Source organism: Mugil cephalus, chromosome 5, assembly GCF_022458985.1.
Source record: "Mugil cephalus isolate CIBA_MC_2020 chromosome 5, CIBA_Mcephalus_1.1, whole genome shotgun sequence".
NCBI lineage: Eukaryota > Metazoa > Chordata > Actinopteri > Mugiliformes > Mugilidae > Mugil > Mugil cephalus.
The window spans coordinates 254,316-276,816 of record NC_061774.1 but is presented as its reverse complement, the minus strand read 5'-3'; the positions used below and the strand labels follow the sequence as shown (position 1 = coordinate 276,816).

General features: G+C 40.5%; 1 protein-coding gene across 2 annotated transcripts in view; it reads left to right on the top strand.

Annotated features, from left to right (window-relative positions):
* immt (inner membrane protein, mitochondrial (mitofilin)) overlaps positions 1-22,501 on the top strand; it is a 57,076-nt gene that overhangs the window by 30,098 nt on the left and 4,477 nt on the right. Inside the window, exons 5-13 of one of the 2 annotated variants that reach the window (XM_047584368.1) lie at positions 11,465-11,557; positions 12,634-12,732; positions 15,648-15,781; positions 17,136-17,239; positions 17,479-17,614; positions 19,841-19,970; positions 20,720-20,943; positions 21,148-21,279; positions 22,071-22,200. In XM_047584368.1, the coding sequence (XP_047440324.1) occupies positions 11,465-11,557; positions 12,634-12,732; positions 15,648-15,781; positions 17,136-17,239; positions 17,479-17,614; positions 19,841-19,970; positions 20,720-20,943; positions 21,148-21,279; positions 22,071-22,200 (1,182 nt within the window). The remainder of the gene's footprint in view (positions 1-11,464; positions 11,558-12,633; positions 12,733-15,647; positions 15,782-17,135; positions 17,240-17,478; positions 17,615-19,840; positions 19,971-20,719; positions 20,944-21,147; positions 21,280-22,070; positions 22,201-22,501) is intronic. The other variant, XM_047584369.1, reaches the window with a different exon arrangement.

Sequence of the window (22,501 nt, the reverse complement as noted above, 5' to 3'; positions counted from 1 at the left end):
ATGCAAATCTCTGTTCCACCACATCCCAAAGGTGTTCTATTAGATTGAGATCTGGTGATTGTGGAGACCTTTGGGGTCCAGTGAACCCTTTGTCATGTTCAAGAAACCGATTTGTGATGATATGAGCTTTGTGACATGGTGCATTATCCTGCTGGAAATAGCCATCAGAAGACGACTGTGGTCATAAAGGGATGGACATGGACAGAAACAACAACAATACTCAGGTAGGCTGTGGCATTTAAACCGTGTTCTGTTTGTACTAAGGGGCCCAAAGTGTGCCAAGAACATATCCCCCACTCCGGCATTACACCACCACCACCAGCCTGAACTGTTGTTGCGATGCAGGATGGATCCATGCTTTCATGTTGTTTACGCCAAAATGGAGCAACTCGAACATGTATCTATAAAATATTTATACACTTCCGATAGATAGGGATGACACCACTTTTGCCCTATCATTTCAGTAAGCCTTCTTCCTGATTGGTGTCCCCTTTTGTGTCCCTCTTCACATAACATCATCAGTAGGGTAGAGGAGGTGACAATTCTCCCATCATGTGACCTCCATATGCCCGTTATTTTACATTTACTGGCGCCTTTTTCAACCCAAGCCTGTTTCTCATGAGGGGCTGCTTCAGCTTGCATACTCAACACTTCACTAATGACTTTCTGTTCCATAGTCTCATTGCTTTCTTCCTTCATTCCTTTTAAGACCATTTGTAAAGTTTTGTTGAGTTTTTCTTCATAGCCGGCCACCTTTTTAGCCGCTGCATCAGCTGCATTGTTGCCTAGTGCTGTCATACCTGTTCCTGTTTGGTGTCCTGAACATTTTATAATTGCTGCCTTGCGGGGTTTGGAGAGAGCTTCTTGTAACTTTATTATTTGAATCATGTGTTTCACAGGTTTGCCCGTATTGGTGAGGAAATCTGTTCTCATCCATTGTTTTAGATCTACGTGTACCGCTTTCACAGCATAAGCGGAGTCAGTGTAGGTATTCACTTCCTTTCCCTCACTTAGTTCACATGCTCGAGTTATAGCTATAATTTCTGCTAATTGTGCGGAAGCTGGAGGTGGTAGTATATCTGCTTCTAAGGTGATCCACATGTGTTCTTTTATCGGGGAGGCCTTCCTGCCGACTACAGCATAGGAGGCAATTATGCCTCCTGCTGGTATTGCATGACTATGACCATCTGTAAACAGATTGTCGGCATCAGCTATCGCGTCGGTGACTACGTTGGGAAAGATGTTCATTTCTTCTCTAACCAGGGTTTCACATTCATGTGATGTTTCACTGGTTATAGGAGCAGCCATGTTGTTTTCTGAACTGACATAATGCATATTTGGCTGAAGCAATGTAGCTCGGTACTGCGTGGTTTGTGTGTACTGTGATGTCCTGTCCTCGTGTGATGTGAGCTGTCCCTTTTAATTCAATTTCAATTCAATTCAGTTTTATTTATATAGCGCCAATAACAATACAAATCGTCTCAAGACGCTTCACAAAAACCAGCCTGCAACCTCCAGAGCAAGCCTGAGGGCGACGGTGGCAAGGAAAAACTCCCTTTTAACAGGAAGAAACCTTGAGCAGAACCCAGCTCATATGGAGGGACCCATCTGCCGAAGGCCAGCCGGTTAGAAACAGAGAAGATAAAGAGAAAAGAAGAGCAGGAGAAACAAGATAAACAAACTTCTGTCATAGATACATACATCAAGCGGAAGGAAACATGTAGGGTCTAGTAATATAACACATAGCTGATGATCTGTGACAGTTTGTGAGTATAACAGGAATTATGGGCAGGTTGGTGAATTGTTCATCTAGGTAGGAGTGGACAACTGGAAGAGGCCATGATGACTGGGACAGATGCAGTTTATGGAGCTCCACAGGTCTGATACACAGCACTCCAGACCATGAAGACTGGGCTGGTTGATGAGGCCACAACAGCAGATGTAGTTTAGAACTCCACAGGTCAGATATTCAGCGCTCCAGACCAGAGACCCTCACAAAATGATGGAGGGGGAGGGGAGCGGAGGGGAGAGAGTAAGACACAGTGATTAGTAAATTATAAGAGATAGAAAATAAAATGATAAGATATTAGAGGACAGGAGCCAGAGAAGAAAGAGGAGAGGACATGTCCTCAGTGCATCGTCCCCCTGCAGCCTCGGCCTATAGCAGCATAACTAATGGATGGTTAAGTCCAGCCCTAGCTATAAGCTTTTTCAAAAAGGAAAGTCTTAAGCCTGACCTTAAACGTAGAGACTGTGTCTGCCTCCCGAACCCAAACAGGGAGCTGGTTCCATAGGAGAGGAGCCTGATAGCTGAAGGCTCTACCTCCCATTCTACTTTTAGAAACTCTAGGAACCACAAGTAGACCTGCACTTAGAGATCGTAGTGATCTGTTTGGACAGTATGGTACTATGAGGTCCTTCGAATATGATGGAGCTAGGCCTTTCAGGGCCTTGTATGTAAGGAGGAGGATTTTAAATTCAATTCTAGATTTTAAAGGGAGCCAATGAAGAGAAGCTAATACTGGAGTAATATGATCTCTCTTGCTAATTCCTGTCAGTGCTCTTGCTGCAGCATTTTGAATCAATTGGAGGCTTTTTAAAGAGCTACTTGGACAGCCAGACAGTAACGAGTTACAATAATCCAGCCTGGAAGACACAAATGCATGAACTAGTTTTTCTGCATCACTCTGAGAAAGGATGCTCCTTATTTTGATGATATTACGAAGGTGGAAGAAAGCAGTCCTGGTCACGCGCTTTATGTGAGAATTAAAGGACATATCCTGGTCAAATATAACACCAAGGTTTTTCACAGTAGTACTGGAGGCCAAGGTAATGCCATCCAACAAAAGCAGGTGATTAGATAATGAATCTCTGACATGTTTAGAGCCAAATACGATAACTTCAGTTTTGTCTGAGTTTAAAAGTAGAAAATTACAGGTCATCCAAGCCTTTATGTCTTTAAGGCATGCTTGGAGTTTAACCAGCGGATTAGTTTCATCTGGTTTCATGGATAAATATAGCTGGGTATCATCTGCATAGCAATGGAAGTTTATGCCGTGCTTTCTAATAATATTGCCTAAGGGAAGCATGTATAATGTGAATAATATTGGTCCTAGCACAGAACCCTGAGGAACCCCATAGCTTACTTTGGTATATATAGGTATATAAGAGTTGTTGTTTACATGGACAAACTGGAATCTGTCTGACAGATATGATTCAAACCAGTCTAGTGCAGTTCCTGTAATTTTGATCACATTTTCAAGTCTCTGTAATAAAATATTGTGATCAATAGTGTCAAATGCAGCACTGAGATCTAGCAGGACAAGTATAGAGACAAGTCCATTATCTGAAGCCATGAGATCATTGGTGACTTTAACCAGAGCTGTTTCTGTGCTATGATGAGCTCTAAAACCTGACTGAAACTCTTCAAACAAACCATTCCTGTTTAAATGATCAAGCAACTGATTGACAACAACCCTTTCCAAAACTTTAGAGATAAAGGGAAGGTTGGAAATTGGCCTATAGTTGGCTAAAACATCTGGGTCAAGAGTGGGTTTTTTAAGTAATGGTTTAATTACAGCAGTTTTAAAAGACTGGGGCACATATCCTGTTTATAAAGATAAGTTTATCTGATTTAATATGGAGGTAATAATTAATGGATAAACCGTGGCAGTGTCCATGCCATAAGTTAGTACAAGATCTAAGGTGTGATTGAAATAGTGAGTTGAACCATTTACATTCTGAGAAAAGCCAATTGAGTCTAATAATGACATAAATGAAGAGCTAAGACTGTCACTGCCAACATCAACATGGATGTTAAAGTCACCTACTATAATGACTTTATCTGTTCTAAGCACTAAATCACATAGAAACTCAGAGAATTCAGCTAAAAATTCAGAGTAAGGAGCAGGTGGGCGATACACCACAACAAAGAGAATTGTTTTTTGTGTTTTCCAGTCTGGATGCGCAAGACTAAGAGTGAGGCTTTCAAACGAATTAAAGCTTTGCTTAGGTCTAGGATTAATACATAAATCAGAGTGGAAGATTGCTGCCACTCCTCCTCCTCGGCCTGTGCCTCGAGGAATGTGATAGTTACTATGACTGGGTGGCGTGGACTCATTTAAACTGACATATTCATCATCCCGCAGCCACGTTTCAGTCAAACTAAATAGATCAATCTGATGATCAGTTATCAAATCGGTCACTAAAACAGATTTAGATGAGAGAGACCTGACATTCAAAAGACCACATTTAATTTTCTTATTGCTGTGTTGTACTAGTGAATTTGTGTTGATTTGGATAAGGTTCCTTTTAGCGCTTTAGCTATAGCACATAAGGCTCTGGTGCAAGTAGGATGGCCTTTTTTCACTGGTTCTAATTTGGTGCTATAATAGCTTAACACTCTCCTCCCTTGGAGGACCATCTTTTTCTTTCACATCAAGTTCAAACATTTTCCCCAAATCAGGAGCGACGAGCTCACTAGCCTGTGCTAGCTGTTGTTTTAAGGTGATGAAGGCCTCTTCCGCTTCCTTAGTCTAGGTAAGGTTAGCTTTCAGCTGGCTATGTCCTGTATCTGTAATGAGTCTCCTTAAAGGGGACACAGTTTCAGCATACTCTGATATGTAATTTTTACTGTAATTTGCCATCCCCAAAAGGCCATCATTTGTTGTACAGTAGTAGGTTTTGCATATGAAAGTATGTTGTTTTTGTGGTTTGCTGTCATATCTACCCCCTGTCCTGAAATTATTCTTCCAAGGATCACCACTCGAGCTCTGCAGTTTTATAATTTAGATTTGGATACTTTAAATCCTTTCTCCCCTAACCACTTGAGCAAAGCAGCTGTCAGTTGTGCTACGTTTTCCTCAGTCTCGCCTGCGATCAGAATGTCATCAACATATTGCAATATACAACATGATTGCAACAACGGATTTTGGAATTTGGACATTAGAATACAAACATTGTGTATGGGTTGGGTGTCTCAAAATGTGTAGTCTTTAATCCTGCATTTATTTTTCTGAGATCGTGCACCAACCTATGATCTGCCCTCCCTTGTTTAGCCACGGGAGTGATAGGTGTGTTGTAATCGGACTTACATGGTATCTGGTGTTTTCATCTGTAGTATGATAGGAGATATTTCTCTGCAATGTCCTACATCAAAAGGTCCAGTCGCCCACACTTCGTCTGGTATTTGTTTCAAGAGTTGCATAGCCAATTCAGAGTCAGTGTTTTCTCTGCCATGTGTTCTGCTTTTTTCAACTTTTTCCAACTCGCACTCGAAATGTTCCATTATACTTTAGCTTGTAGCATTTACAAGAGGGACTATATTCCATTAGCGTGGCCCCTTTCACTGCCTCCCAATCATTTGCATCAATAGCTTGTGTTATCATAGGTCCCAAGTTCTTAGCTTCTCCCCCACTTCCTATTTTTATGGTAATGTGGGGAGACATTTCAGGTCTAAGTTTGTACAGAATGTCTAGTTGTGCTTCTAGTTCAACAGCTGCAGCCACCCCCTGTTCTCCAATGTAGACATTGTTCTATTTTATGACCGGTTTTGGGTCTTCACAGGCGTATTTGGCTTTTAGAATATGTAATATTGTTTTCCACATTTCCTCATAGTTCTCGACTTCTTCCCCCTGTTCTGGACAACGTAAATAGTTCAGTGTGACATGAGCTGGATCCTCGGGCTCTTGGTAAGAGCGTAGATGTTGTATCCAGACTCGCCATCTGTCCATTATTTCAAATAATTCACTCTGTTCTCACATACCTACCCCACCACACTAGAGCATTACTCCGTTCAACGTGTGGGGTCTGATTATCTGTCGTGGCATGTGTTCTTATGATTTTACTCTCTAGCAAACAAATTTACTGGACATTGTTTTTGTATCAGGTATTCATGGGTGAACCTGACAGTTTCATTACCTAAGTCGAGTTCGCAGTCTAATGGGTTGGTGAAATAGCATTTTTGTTTTTCTCCGGAAAATCCCATCACGTCGGTGTATTTTGGAGAGTTGGGGAGATCAGCATTTGGAGTATTATACCTGGCTCCTGTATCTGCCATGAACGGATGAAGCCTACCGCCGATCATGACGTCTAACACTGGTGCAGGGAATTCTTCTAGCTGCACCTCTCCTACGATGGGACCCCGGGACCCCTAGTATTGTGGCATTTGGTTCGGATTAGGGGCCACGTACGGTGGATTACCACCCTGGCCTGTATATTGGGGTGGCTGTGTTTGAAAATGTGTTCGTGTCATTCCAGTAGCTCCCTGTGTCATGTATGTATGGGGGCAATGGCGAGATATGTGTCCTGTCTCCCCACATATCCAACACGGAAAATGTCTCAATACCCCTCTCTGTCCTTGACTTGGACTAAAGTGCATTCCCGGGCCCTGTCTGCCTCCTCCCATGTATTGAAACCCTCTGGCTCTTCCCCTGTATTGGCCACCTGGGTGATATTGTTGATACATTTGATATATGGGTAACGGCCCTTCATCTTCTGGCAAGGGTATTTGAATTTGGCCACTAAGCGGAGCTGTAGACACAGCAGGCATTTGGGCTTTAATCTCTTTGGTTTCTTTCTTTTTAACAGTGACCGTGTCTTTCAGCTCCTTCAACTGTTCTCGCAGTAGCGGCATATTAAGTTTTTCAAACTCCCTGTCATGTCTCTTTTTACCCTCGTCTACCTGATCTATTTGGTGAACCAAAGTGGCAATCCACATTTCCAGGGGCATGCTGCCTCCTGCTACCAATTTCTCCATTTCTTCTCTAACCGCACCTGTTTGTCCTTTTACCACGGCTTCCTTAAGTAGTCTCTGTAGTGAGTCAATTAATGGGCTAGACCCCGTGTGACCCTCCCATAGTTTTAACAAACGGTTTATGTACTCCTTCCCTGTTTCCCCGGGCTTTCTGTAGGTATCATTCATTTGATTAGAATCAGTTTTACTGGGTATTGAGTTCTCAAAGCCACCCAGAGCCTAGGGGCCAGGCATTCAAGAGGTTCCGCTGCAGCGACCTCTACGGTTCCAGTGGCTGTTTCCTTCCAGGCTAGTTCATCGTGTTCCAAGTGTGCAGCCAAACACGCTCTTACGTCTCCCATGGCCAGCACCTGCCCACTACAAGTTTTTAGAAATTCTCTTATCCAGTTATTTCCTCCGTCTTTGGGGTCTGGCAGTGTGGTTTTTAGCAGTGCTTGGTCTGCATAGGATAGGGGGTTGTACTGTGACCAGGAGCCTTATTCTTCTGTCCGGACCTCAGCTGATAATGACCTGTCCCTTTTTGTCCATATATCCGTTCTGTATCTTGGGTCAGGTCACGTGGATACAGCATGTATGTTGGTGTAGCCCCCCCTTGTTCTAGGTCGCTATCCAATTGTGAAACAGAACAGCTTGTTTTCACTCTGACTCCATAATTCTTTGTTTCTGTACTAGTGTGTTTAGGACGCGGTTTGTTACAACTGTGTTCCAGCCCGTGTTCTAATCTTTCCAAGGCCTCAATCTGTTCTGTGGCTTGCTCTCCCAACTGTTTCACGGCCTTTGTTAGTTGTTCCGTATCATGTGGTTTTGTTGTTCGTTCCTCTGGGTCTCTTATCACGTCCCTATCCTGCACTTTTTTCCATCTCCATGTTCTATCTCCCTCACTCCCTTCATCACTCCCTCCTGTGTCTCTATAGTCTGACCTTGACTCCCCTTCACTGGCTTTGACGATTAATTTGGTCATTTCATTTTTTAATTCAGTCAACATACCTTTAACTGCTCCTCTCTTGCCTCTTCTTTATATGCTTGCTTAACAGCCTCCCCTGGCGTGGGTTTTAATTCACATGTAAGCATGCCTTTGGTTACAACCACCTGTGGCATCTGTATGAATGAGTTATTCGGGCTATACTATTCATTAGAGTTCTCCTGTCCTGCTCTCTCCATCATTGTCCTAGCCTCCATATATAGGTGTTCTGATGCTGGTGTATTAGCCTGCTCTTTGTGTTTTGTGTATGGAGGTGGCATTCGTGAAGATGAGAATAACCAAAAAAAAAGAAAGATTTGTGCCTGTTTCGGAAGAAGAACTGAATCAACTGGAATTGTCCAGGAATGAACGGACCACGTCCAGATCAACATCTTGTTCAGTCAGATGTTTCCAGGACTATCTGAAAACCACCGAGCAGGATGTAGATTTTCCAACTGTGACAAAAGAAGAGCTGAACAGAATTCTCTGTGAATTTTATGGGTCAGCAAGAAACAGCCATGGTCAGCAGCACTACTCCATCAGCAGCTACGTCGGATTGAGAGCAGGCATCAACTGCTATATCAACGACCCTCCTCTCAGTCGCGCATGGTGTCTAATGCAAGACACTGAGTCCACAACATCAAACAATGTGTTTAGTGGACTCATAAAGTCTCTCAGGACAGCGGGCCACGACAAAACTGAACATTATGCCGCGATCACTGAGCAGGACCTGGCAGTTTTAAGAAAATCGGAGGCAATGAATCCAAACACAGTGCGGGGCCTGTAAACAAAGTGTGGTTTGACATTTATATTTACTCACGCCTCAACGCTTTGAAATAAAACATGATTCAACAGGTGGGTTTCTCGAAGATCAACCCCAATGCTCATTATGCATAGCCTACTGATAATCATTTTGTTATTATGTTGTCAAACTAACCTGATAATTCTTTTTGTTAAAGCCACCAAATATGTGACACTCAGCTTCAACGAGGAGACAAAAAATCACAAACACCATCATGAAAGGGATCTTCAAAGCAGGAGAGGCACCATGTTTGAAGACCAAGGGAATGAATTGTGCCCGGTTTCTTCATTTGAAAAATATATTTCAAAAATTCCCAAAGAAGCCAAAGCTTTCAACCTCCATCCAAAAAGAGGAGAAAGTTAGGGGGCGCGTGGTACTCATTGGAGCCAATAGGTGTTAATTACCTGGGTTCAATCCTGTCACCCTTATCCAAAGAGGCAGGAACATCAGTTATTTGCACAAATCACTGCATCAGAAGCACTACTATCCAGAAACTGGCTGAGGGTGGACTCGAAGCCAGAGAAATAATGACAGTCAGTGGACACAGGTCTGAGAGTTCTCTCCAGAGCTACTGGGCACCTTCTCTGGATAACAAAAACGGTGGAGCAACCTGCTGTGCGCTGACCAGAAAAACAAGACCCTTTGAACTCAGCCTCTCAACCAGATCACCGGCTAAACGGCAGAGATCCCACATGGACTTTATGAGCTACTTCAGCAACTACAATTTTAATGAAGTTAGAATGTATGACTCTCTCTAGGGTGCAGAGAGACTTGGTTAGCTTCATATACATCTATGCTGCCCATGAGAGTTCAGCCTCCAGTGCATTAACAAAACCACTGTAGACGCATAATTTCCCACTCGTCACCAGGAAATACATCATAACAAAGGTACTTCTAGAACGAAGAATAACATTTATTTAATAGCATTGGACAGGTGTTCCTCACCTCTGAATTTAATATCACTTCTCATCAACAACACTCCAGTACAGGTGGTGGACTCTCAGTTTCTGGGCAAAACCAGAGTATTCTACACGATGTCAAATCCAGACAGAGGGCTAGATGGATAGTGGGGGAACCATTACACCCTGCTCACTCCCTGTTCAGTGCACTCCCGTCAGGAACCACCCGACATTTTTTCCCCCCAGGCCATCTCTCTCCTGAACAAACCCTCCCAGACGCAGACTCATCATTCCCAAAGACACTTAACACACCCCCATTTCTGCACGCAACATCTACAGCAACAGCTATCTTTTGCCTGTATTTATTACGGTCATTACTCACTGTATATCTCCATTTTTTTTGTATTCATTTCAATTGTATATATTGTCTTTTTTTTCTCCCTAAGTTACCTTTAATTTCATGTTAAGTGGCGCTTTTACACCAGGTAAAATTCCAATACTTAATGAACCTTCCCAAATACCAGTAGTCTTCTATCTAATTTCTGCATTTTGCACTTTGAAAATTCATGCCACGGGCCATATTTTTGATACCTCTGGTTTAAAGAGAAGATTTGATGCAACTGCGCTTAAGAAAGAGAAACATTGAAACAAAATTCTTCATGAACTGGACCCAGATCTTTATGCCATGTTTAACCACCAAGCTTTTGATGAGACAGTGAGTTACAACAGGGTGTTACATGAGTGTAGCCAGCACAGACAGGGTGTTACATGATTGTAACCTCATTGCTACCCAGTCAGGGCAGTGGTTTGTTGTAGCAGAAAGACCAGAACACTAAGTACTGCAAGTCAGCCATCCAGTAGTAAAAATGCAGGTTTGGCAAAGCTAGACCTCCATTAGCTTTTGTTTTTTGAAGATGAAATTGGTTTAAACATGAGCATTTGACATAGAACAGATGAGATTGCAGAGTCTAGCTATTGGAAGGAGCCAGGAATGAAAAGCAGTAGTGCCTGAAATAGAATTTTAGAATTTTTAGAATTTTTTAAAATTTAGGCAAGGTTGTCGCCCTCAGGCTTGCTCTGGAGGTTTCAGACTGTTTTTTGTAAAGCGTCTTGAGACGATTTGCAGCGCACACCCTGGTTGCCAGTCCATCGAAGGACCCGTGCTCATCATACAAAACAAAAATACTTGAGACTTAAATTTTAATAACCCCAATGAAAGATCCACAGCAATACACTTAAGTGACACAGACGCCTGTTTACTATGTCTTTATGTATCACTTATGATTACTTGCATTCCACAGAACACACTGAATTTGAGAAAACTGCCACCTGTATGACACCTATCCTGACACCTATCCCATAAACTACACACAATACTACACACAATCCCATAAAGTAATGCATAAAATGTAACAATTATTAATAGAAGTATTAATCGATTATTATTATTATTATTGTCGCTAACAATATTGGTAACGGTAAAAAATGCATTCAGGGATTCTTTTGTTAGTGTTGTTATTATGGGTAGTGATGGTAGTATTGTAACTGTTGAAATTATTTTTATTACTATATATTTTATATCATCTGATATGCATCAGTATAGGTAATTAAATATTCTAACAAGCATTGCATTAAGCATGGATTTATTTGTTTAGTTTTTTTCCACAAAATAATTTTTTGGCTTTTAAAGTCCAATATTGGTCAGCTTGCCATTATAATTATTACAATTATTGCTGTTATTATTGCGTTAACACCTTTTCTTTGTTTTTCTTTTTCTGCCTCTGTGTTGTGTTCATAATTATAAATATTTTTTTTTAGTATTTGTTGTTCAACAGACAAAATGTGTGCCTGTGTATATGCATGCATATAACTGTTGTGTGTATGCATGTTCTATATATACACATGTACACTACATGTTATTAAACTCTTTGCATTTTGTTTAAATTTAACTATGAACTTATAAAAGATCTGTGCATGTGAGTGTCACACCTGCTCCTACATGCAACCACACAAAATACCAGTACCTTCTTGATTTGTGTCCTATCCAGATGCTTCAGTAGAGGTGACTCATATCATCTCCGCAATTAGTGAGGTCCCATCAGTCCCCGCTCCATGTGACACAGAGGCAACACCAATCAAAGGTGACATCCTCGAGCTGCACTTCACCATTGAACACAAATACCACACACAGAAAAAGTTAATCCTTTGAATGACTGAATCACTGTCTGCAAGGATAATTGTTTTTATCTGTTAACTGGTTTTCAAAGTAAATATATTTAATTTCTCCTTGTTAAAGTCAAAATGATTTGTCCTTACTGATTATGTGAGGGTTACACATAAAATATTTGCTGAACTGGATGTTTTTTTTAAATTGTGATTATACATTTGTATGAGTTGAGTAATGTAATTGGTGTAATCTCAATTTATTATCTTGTATTTTTATTTAATTGTAGATTGAATAGATTAATACATAGCAAGTGTGAAATTGTGTGTTTGTGATGTGTGTGTGTGGCATTTCACTAGTTCAGCAGCCTGATGCCTTGTGGATAAAAACTGTCCCTGAACCTGCTGGTTCTTGTGGGGTTCTGCAGAACTGCTGGCTAGATGGTAGAGATCTAAATAGTATGCAGCTGGGTTGGCTGTGGCCAGAGAGGATCCGTTGTGCCTTCCCCCTGCAGTGCTGGCTATAAATGTCTTGGATAGGTGGAAGCTCTGACTTGGTGATATGCTGAGCTGGTATAACCACCTTCTGCAGAACTCTGCATTTGAGAGTGGTACAACTGCCGTACCAGGTGGTGATGTTCCCAACCAGGACACTCTTGACTGTGCATCTGTTTTAGTTTTTATTGGTATAGAGATGGTGGTTGTTGTGGGGACTATTCACTGGTGAAGGGAAGGTTGAAAATGTCTGTGAAGTGGTCTTCCTCTTTGTTTGCACAAGGTTTGAGTCTGCGGGCCTAGAATGTTGTCTGGTCCAGGGGCTCTATGTGCATTAAACTTATTTAAATAGGCCGTAAGCCTATTTAAATGGTTGTATGCCTCAGGCTTGGCACTTAAAATAAAACAATTGTCTGGCACATTTTTTTTTTTTATTATATTTAAGTATTTGCTATAAAGATTTTTTAAGGTTGTATCGTTATCTGTGTGTGTGATTGTGAATGCAAGTGTGTTAATCATAAGGTTATTCCTGTGACAGCAGTAGTTTATTCTTCTACAGATTCAGCTGTAGCATCAGAGCCACTGACAGAGCGTCCAGTTGAAGCTGTGGCAGCTAGGTTGGCTGAACAAGAGCTGGAGGAAAAAGACATTCTGGCAGGTAGGCCGGCAACACACATGTTTACAAACATATTAAACAAGTCACATACAAACTGTTATTTTGACTAGGACTTACACAAACTTTAATCATCCACAAGGGAAATCGTTGGTCACAGTAGCTTAGTTGCACATAAACACTACACAAGTAAAAAGAAAGATAAAATGAAATGAAAATAGTATTTGAAAATAATTTACAAAATTATTATAAATTATATACAAAAAGAAATAGTGACTCAAGTAAATATATACATTTGAAAACAGAGGTCCGTTTCACAAAGCAGGTTTAGTGAAAACTTTGAGTTTATCAACATTTTTCCATTTCACAAAGGGAGGTAACTCAAACCAGAGAAAGCAGGGTAACTCTAGCCTGTTTCAGTGAGAGAGGTAACTTAAGCTCTCAGTCCCCCCCCCATGAACCTAACCTGGTCGGGAGCAGGTTTTACTCAATGAACCTCAAGTTGCTCTCCGTCTCCGCCCTCTTTCAGCCACACACGTATTTAATTTCTTCTCTCATTCATTCAGTCAGCAGGCGAGTTTTGGCGTAGCCTTGTTCTGCTCTGCCCACTTAATATTTACTTTGCAGTGTAAAACATTATCAAAATGAGGTCCCTCCAGGCCGAGGTCTTACCTGTTTGAACAATGTTTTTATAATCCATCTTAAGCTGCTGCCAAGTGTGCTTCTGCCCCCGCGGGATTGCACCAATGAAATAAACGAATAGGCTACCATTCAAGCAGTTTACCGCTGTAATATTATTGTTATTGCAAAGGACTACATTTAAACTTACGCACTGACCCGAACAGCAATGTTCTCCCACGCCGTCTCCCTCTCTTTTGCAGCTACAGTGGTGTTGCACTTCCTGAAAAATGTGTTTAAACTCAACGTACGAGCGCATGATTTCCACTTGTAGGTTGATGAAAACCGTGGCCCTCCGCTTCCCCATTGCCATGGTGAATCGTTGAATCGGGGATCCATTGATGCTCAGAGTTTGATCAGAGTGATCAGATGATCAGAGTTTAGGATTAGACTCAGAGTTTGTTGAACCTGCTTTGTGAAACGTACCCCAGAAGTTTACATGCGCTGGGAAAAACATACAAACTTTTTTCTGTCTGAAGCTAAATCAGACTACAATTCTCTTGTTTTAGGTCAGTTAGGATTACCAAAATCATCTCTATTTGCTAAATGCCACAATAATGAGAGAATATCTTTGAGATTTTTTTTATTACTTTCTTTGAAGTCAAAAGTTTAGATACACAAAGATTACTATGTCTTTAAAAATGAAGGAAACCCCAGATGATGTTGTCATGACTGTGGAAGCTTCTGATAGGTTAACTGACAACATTTATATCAGGAAGAGAATTGTGGAGCTCCACAAGTCTGGTTCATCCTTGGGTACAGATGCTTGAAGGTGCCACATTTGTCTGTGAAAACAAGAACACATTAGACGCACATATAGACACCATGGGAATGTCCAGCCATCATACTGCTCAGGTAAGGACAGCTTCTATGTCTCAGATGTTTTAGTCCAAAACATGCAACTCAACCCCAGAACAAAAGCTAAAGGCCTTGTGAAGATGATGGCTTAAGGTGGTAAGAGAGTGTCATTGTCTACAGTGCAACTAAAGTGAAACCGCTTGACCATAATTAGAGGTTCACGCATGTGCACCGTTCTGGTTCTGGTCTATATTGGAGTGAACTGGTGTTTGGGTCACTGAAGCCAATGTTATGTTTATTAGTGGAAGTCAACAGTGGTAGCATCATGTTGTGGGGCTGTTTTGCCACAGGAGGAACTGGTGCACTTCATGACATCATGAGGAAAGAACATTATGTGGGAATATTGAAGCAACATCTCGAGACATCAGCCAGCCAATGACCCTAAGCATACTGCTAAAGTAATTACAAAGTGGCTTAAGGACAACAAAATCAAAGGTCCTTCTTAGTCCATAGAAAATTTGTGGGACTGAAAAGGCATGTGTGAGTGAGGCAAGCTACAACCCTGACTCAGTTCCACCAGTCCTGTCAGGAGAACTGGACCAGAATTCCAGCAGACTGTTGTGAGAACCTTGTGGAAGGATGCCCAAAACGTTTGACCCAAGTCATACAGTTTAAAGGCAACACTACCAAATAATATTCTCTCTCTAAGTATTGCAGCATTTAGCAAATAGAAATAACTTTGGTAATCCTACTGACCTAAAACAAGAGAAGTTTTGTCAGATTAAATTTCAGACAATGAGGAAAAAATTGTGTATGTGCAGGGCTTGACATTAACACTCACCAACCTGCCAAATGTGGTTGAATTCAGAAGTGGCGAGTAACGACATCACCACTGATTATATACATAAGTAGGATTAATAAGGTACAATAATGTGCATTAAAATTAATAACTTGGGAGTTATCTGTTACACAAGAGTAAATAGTAGAACAGCTGGATAGAGTAGGGTATGAAAGTAGTCCTGTAGCATCACTGTGAGAGTGGAGCTGGATCAGTCTGTTGGAGAGTTGGAGTTCTGTCCCTTTTAGTCCGGTGTAGTGGATGTGATGTAGTGTCCATAATAGAGAGCGGTTTGTCAAGTGCCCTTCCATCTCTCACTGAGATAAATGTCTCCAACTCACTCAGATCAGTTTGTCGATTCTACTGATGTCCTTTTTGCTGGAACTGCTCCTCCAGCAACCACTCCAAGGATAATAATGTACAATAACTATGCTTCCATGTTCCATGTAACTGCTGATGTGATAATCCTGTTAGCAAATTTACTTTTCCTTACCGGCAAACTATAGAAAACAAACTCCCTGGGGTGTAAATATTCAATATTCATTGGCTCAATTTTGTATTCTGTTTTAACTCCTCTTTTGATTTTTGATTATTGTGTAGTTTCTGTCAATCATTAATGCTTACCTTTTATGTGATGGCTTTGCAGTTGCATCAGCCGGTCTTGAAGACTCACTGGCAAGTTCAGCTAAAGCTACATTGCAGGCCATTGAAGCTCAGGAAGCAGCCCTACATGCTATCACACAGCATACGCACAAACTGAAGGAGGCTATGGAAGCAGAGGTACAGATCTTGCAGTTCAAAACATTCACAACAATGTGGTGGTGTTACAGTGATGCTGGTGCACATGTGAAAAATGCGATGGCGGATTAAGTGTTTAAGTTGCGGATAGGTGCAGTACAAAGCTCTGAATTCTTCATTGCACTTTAGTAAAGGCTTGGATTCTCTTCAGTTAAGTAATTATGACCATTCCAGGACCAAATGAACCACATTTTGGTACCTATGTGACAGGCAAATACGATTTCTTTTTTGACAAAAATGTCGAAAAAAAGTCCACCTATCCTATGTCCTCTAATAAGGAGGCATTACCTTTGTTCCATATCAGTACATAACGTATATTTGCTCAAAGTTTTCCTACCATTTACTCTATTTTTTTTTTTTTTTTTTTTTTTTTACTTTAGCAGTTACACCACACACAGAACAGCAGTCAGGCAGCATTAATAAATGCTTAAGCATGGGTGGTCAGAACGAACGAACGAATAAATGACACCATTGTATGAGTTTGAACTCTCAAATATGAAGGGTCCATTTAATGGGCAAATTCACAAGTTTTTAAACAGTATGATACACAGATAAAAAATGTACCGCAACTTAAATGGCCATAGTGTACCAGAGGGTACCCGGTGTCAGAAAGCAAAAGTAACTGTTCAGCATTTATCAGGTCCAACTTCAATGTGAGCAGGTGAGTTCTAGTTGTCATTGTACGAATCCCGCTGAAACTCAACCGAGATAAATCAAAGGCAACTACTTGTTTAACGGTGTAATTACTGATCATTACAGAAGACTCACAATGCAGAAGGATATTTCACAGGCATTAATAGTTTACTTGTTCTAATGACACTTACCTTGTGTTTGTATGTATTGTATTTCTTTAGTTGTGTTTTTTACTGACCTTAACCCTGTCAGCTATAAATAAAACATCACGCTTGCAGGTATACCCATGCATTTTCTTCTTGGTGCTACAGTACTCCTAGTAAAAATAAAAATAAAATTTTAGTCTGCAACCCTGCATTCTGTCATTCTGCACAATAAAAGCTGACACTGGAGTTGGAAATTCACAAACCAAAATCCATGCACTCCCACCTACAGATTTATGGTGGTTGTTCTTAGACTAAAATCCTGGTGGTTATGCATTTAAAAAGATTGTATTTTTTTTGTTGTTGTAATACTTTACACATTGGTTAAATCTTTTAAATAATGGTCAGGTCAGTATGTGGTCAGGGCACAAAAATGTAACCAAGGGGATTGTGATTTAATTTTAGCTTGTTAGTAACTGATATACAGAGCAAAGCATTTACTAGTACTATTGTGGTGTGATACTCACAGCAGAGTGACAATATTTTTTTATTAAATGCAGGTTCCACCTCAAGAAAAGTCAGCCCAGTGGAAAGATCTAGAAGCTGCTCTTGCTGATAGAACCTGCGCTGTGAATGATGCCAGAACTGCTCTGTTGAAAGCCAAGTAACCAACACATACACATATAATGTGGGCGTGTGTGGATGGGAGGGTGGTTGTGTGGGCGGATGGTGATATTTATTAGATTAGTATTTCCTCTTTTCTTGTTTTCTTTTTCTTTTTTTGTTTTACTTTTTGTTGAATTTAAATTTACTGTATTGATTTGTGAACATTTACACATGAACAGAGCATTGCTAATTCTATGTTACTTTGGCATTGTTGAAACCATGTCTATCTGCTTGCAGTGAAGCCATGGGTAATCTGAAATCAGTGATTGACAACTCCAAAGTCCTGAAGATTGCTGCTGTTCAACCACTGGTTTTAGCAGCAGAAGAGCATCTTCATAATATGGTGGTGGACTTGGACAAAGTGGCCACTAAGGTATTATCATGTACATTATGTACTAGAATTCATATTAAATAGATAATTCACCGCATGTGAGATTCTCTGTCTGTAGTGATTATTACAGGCAATGTGCCTAGTTTAAAATGGCAATTTGGCTGATAAATGATGTGACTGCCATATGTTTTCTTTCATTTGTTTTAGTTTTAGCCAGGAAAACAAATACTCATCAAAATAATAACTGAACTCTTTTACTCTTTAAGAAATTCCTCGCAATATTTTTGTATGAGCACAAATTCAGTCATTAAAATTCAGGAAACAGTCTTTAATGTGATCTTCTTTCACATGACAAAAATTCTGAAAAATAACTACTGAATTTGAAAAGCCTGCTTTGCAACTACCTAATCAAGGAAAAGAGATGACTGTGATGTAGCTAGTAAGGCTCTGACACTAGAGAGGGAAACAAAGTGCAAGCAGAAATAGAGTAGGAAAAGAAGCAGGAACAAAACTCTGTTATTTTACATATTTCAAAATGAACAAAAAAGCAAAGTCGAGGTGTTTTAGGCGATGTCACGTTCATAGAAAACCATATGAAAACCTGGACTGCTACTTCTACTGGAGAAATAATAAATACTAAGGTTCTCTTTTTCATTCAGGGTTTCTCAAGGATTGGCTTTTAAGCCTTTTCTTAAGGCATCCATATTTCATTACTGATGGTGATGAGAACCAGAAACACAAAGGTCACACTGGGGGATCAGTGGTTCAGTAGCTAGAGTACTTTGATCTCCAGTACATCTGGGACAATCTAAGAATACACAAAGAAAGTTTATTCCAAATGGTGTAACCCAGGACATGCCATTGGAAGGCAAATCTGCACTCCTGATGGTGAACTACTGGCTGTCAGACGGACTGAAGCCATACTACCTGCTCTGGGAGTTTTCAGCCACCATTCATATTGTTTACATGCACTTGTGACATCATTAACGGACCCGGAAAGTCATCGTAAACAACACCTCATTCTCTTTATGTCAAGCTGGGAAATATCAGGAGCATGTCTGTGCAGCCACAGACTCAAACAGGCACAAGTCTCAGAGCATTTAGGAAGCTTTTTCTTGCTAACAATATTGTGCATTTTCATATTTGTTGTACAGTTTGAATATGATGTACCATAACAACATTTCCTTAGCACATGTCCAGTATACAGTCTACATTTATGCATAAAAATTACTCGAAACAGCCCAATCTACCAAATTGTTTTACTTGTGTTATATTTGTGTTTGTTATTCAGAAAATGAGCAAATATTACATTCCTGTGTGTTGCAAATTAATTGTGTTTTGAGGGTTACAAGTTAATATAAAGGACAAATTATAGTCTGTTTATTCAGAGTGGTTTCCAATCAATGAGACTAACGTATTAGATATTATGATGACCTCAAAAAGAGAGTTGTTGCTGCTCATCAGGCTAGAAAATTTCACAGAACAGTCTGTGACAACCACAAATCCATAGTCGATAAGACTGTTACGCTCTACAACAGTGGTTGACTAATAAAGATCACTCAAGATGTCCAAGAGGTCACAAGGAAACGCAGGGCAAAGTGTTTCGGGACAGATGAGACTAAAGCAAAGTTGCTTGGTTTTTCATCTGGTTCTCAGCCTGTCCCTGAAACATGGAGGGGACAATTCCTTTGTTAGTGCCAGTTTTGCTGCATCTGGGCCTGGTCAGCTTGTCACCATTAATGAACCAATAAATTCTGAATGATTTCAGCAAATTCTAAAATAGAAAATGTCATGATGTCTCTCTGTAAGCTGAGCATTAAGAGAAACTCATGCAGCAAGCATGCAAGTTGCTCTACAAAGGAGTGGGTAAAAATAACAATGTTTTGGAATGTTTTTGGAAAGTCAGGGTCCTGATTTTAATCCAGTAAAAATGTTGTGGAGGGACCTGAAACAAGCAGGTCATTTGGGGAAAACACAAACATCTCACAAATTATGATGCATGAAATAAAAAGATTTGTGTTTCTGGTTTTCACTTCTTCCATCTTATTTTCAAATGAACAGAAATCAGCTAGCAACAGGCTAGGTAGTGGTGGTTGTCTCTTTCCAGCAGTTGTGGGAGCTGTGGAGTAGTGGAGTGTGGAGTAAGCACAGCTTGAGGTTCGAAGGGTCACAGGTTCTCCTCCCTTTCTTTTTTATTGGTCTTTTCACACCAATCTGTTCTATATCCCCTGTTTTCATCTAACAAATGTGCCACCTATGTCCTTCTAGGTGCAGTCTGCAGAGTCGGAAGCTAAAATTGTCTCACAGTACAGTGAACTGATTAATGAAGCCAAACAACAGTTTCAGAGGGAAGTAAGCAGCCTTACTCCAGAGATCCAGGCCAACTGGAAGGGGCTCAGTAAGAACACTTACACACAAATATATAACACTTCTTACTGTTTTTTGAATAATTGACAATAGGGTGTAAATGAAAATCTAATAATAACAATAATAAAGATATATTGAAAAGACTATGGGCGGCTATGGCTCAGTAGGTAGAGCGGATTGTCCATGAACCGAAGGGTTAGTGGTTCGATCCCCCGAGTGTGCCATATGCCGAAGTGTCCTTGAGCAAGACACTGAACCCCCAGTTGCTCCCAGTGCAACTGGTGCTGGTGTGTGAATGTGTGTGTGCTTGTGTGAGTGAATGGGTGGATGTGTCTCTGACTGTAAAAGCGCTTTGAGTAGTAGGTAGAAAAGCGCTACATAAGAGCAAGACCATTTACTATGTAGTACTCATTTATTGTGAGTGAGAGAAATTGGTCTTTGACAGGCTCATAAAAACATTTAAATGGCAGATATTATAAAACTGAGAAATAAATATATAATCAGACTGCATATTGCATTAAAAACCAGACATTTGTAGCAACAATAGTCATTTACCACATTAACAATGTATAGAGTGTATTTCTAAATTGGTTTAATGTTATCTTCATTGAAAAAAACTGTAGTTTTCTTTCAAAAATAAGGAGATTTCTAAATGACCCCAAACTTTTGAACAGTAGTGTATATAGCAGTGTCTGCTTGGAAATAAATTAATCACGTAGAGAGTAGGCATATTTGCATAATTTTCTCATTTGGAAAATAACTTTCTCCTTTATATTTGAGCCGGTAAGCTGTCTCCAGATGATTTGAATGCCCTGATTGCCCATGCACACCGTCGCATTGAACAGCTGAATCGAGAGCTGGCTGAACAGCGAGTCAGAGAACAAATCCACATTGATGTGGCACTAGAGCAGCAGAAGCTGGAGGACCAAAAAATGCTGGAGAAAGCTGTCAACACCGCCCTTCAGCATGTCAAAGAAGAGGCCCGGTTGGAGCAGGAAAGGAGGGTACGTGGACATAAGGTGGTTTTTCATTTGCTGATGTTGAATTTGCATTGGAGCCACAAAGATTTAGCAGTGCTATGCTATGTGAAGTGCATGTGAACACAAGGTCATTGGAGAGAGCTGTGAAATGGTTACTCAGCTCAGAAGATTATCAACTTATCAATTATTATCAATGCACCTCATCACCATCTATCATTGTTTGTCTAGCTGGCTGAGTCAAGGGAAGTGATGGAAGCAGAGATGAGGACACAGCTGCGACGGCAGGCAGCTGCTCACACAGACCACGTCCAGGATGTCCTCAAAGTCCAAGAACAGGAGCTGAGGGCAGAGGCTGAGCAGGTTTCTGCACTGTCTACTGATTTTTTTTAATTATGTCTAGGTTTATTTTATTGGACATTGGTTTTGACTATCAATTGATCTTCCACACCCATTGTCAATCAAAGTCCCATTCAAGCTGGACTTAAGAACTATTTTGCTGCCAGCCACCAGGGGGAACGCTACATGCTTTGGTTTACTTTTGAGGAGCTGTCCTGGCCTCCTGTTATTCTACAATCTATTTTCCATCGTATATCCAATGTTTGTTTTTTTTTGTTTTTTTTTGTTTTTTTTAAGTCTTTGTTGGCCATAGACCTTGTACTAGCATGCAGACAAGAAGTTGTCAAAAACGTCCTATAGTAAGGGCTGTTGGATCATTCATGAGTTGATCGTTCACTTAAATGTAGTCTGGTGTGTATTTCACATGATATTGTTGAGTGGTTGATTCTGACCACAGACACGTATGGGCCTTGGTCGTTTTAAGTTTTTGTATTCATATTACATATTTAATTTTATATAAATAGTGATTGAACCATGTTCTCTTCCCATTGAACTTTGAACCACTGCACTTACTGAATTTATCTGATGAGATGCACGCAAAAAATGAATCAGGAGGGGGTAAAATACTAATAAAAAATAATGTGAAGCATACTTGTGTATAAAGTGTACTGTGAATGGTTTGGCATGCTTTTAATTTTCTTGTTACAGACCTGGATGGATGAATAGATAAATAATGCCTGTATTATGCCCCTGTCTACTTTTACTTTATAATGGTGCAAGTAATCCTTCAAAGCTCTTTTGTTGGCTGTTTTCAGGTCTTGAGCAGTAAGATGATGGAACAGGAGACCCGCCACTGTCAGCTGAGCCAGGAACTGCTTGAAAACTTCACTCTGGATATGAATAATGCCTATGCAAGACTGAAGGGAATGGAAGAGGCCATAGACAGTAAGATACACAGGCACACATGACTGATTGGATGAAGTCTGAATGATGAATATATTGTAAACTGAGACCTATATTGTTCGTCCCATACTGTTTGAAAAATACCAGCGTTCCATCTGCTGAGAAGCTGCTCTGTCCCTACATTTGGTAGTTTATATACTCAGTGGATTTCTGTAGGATCTAATATACTATAAATCCACCAACTATTTGGTTTGAAAGCTGGCGGATGTGAAGTCTAACCTAAGATGATTCTTAGATTGTGTTAGCTGATAAGTTGATAATTTCTGTTGAGAAAGTGCACAAT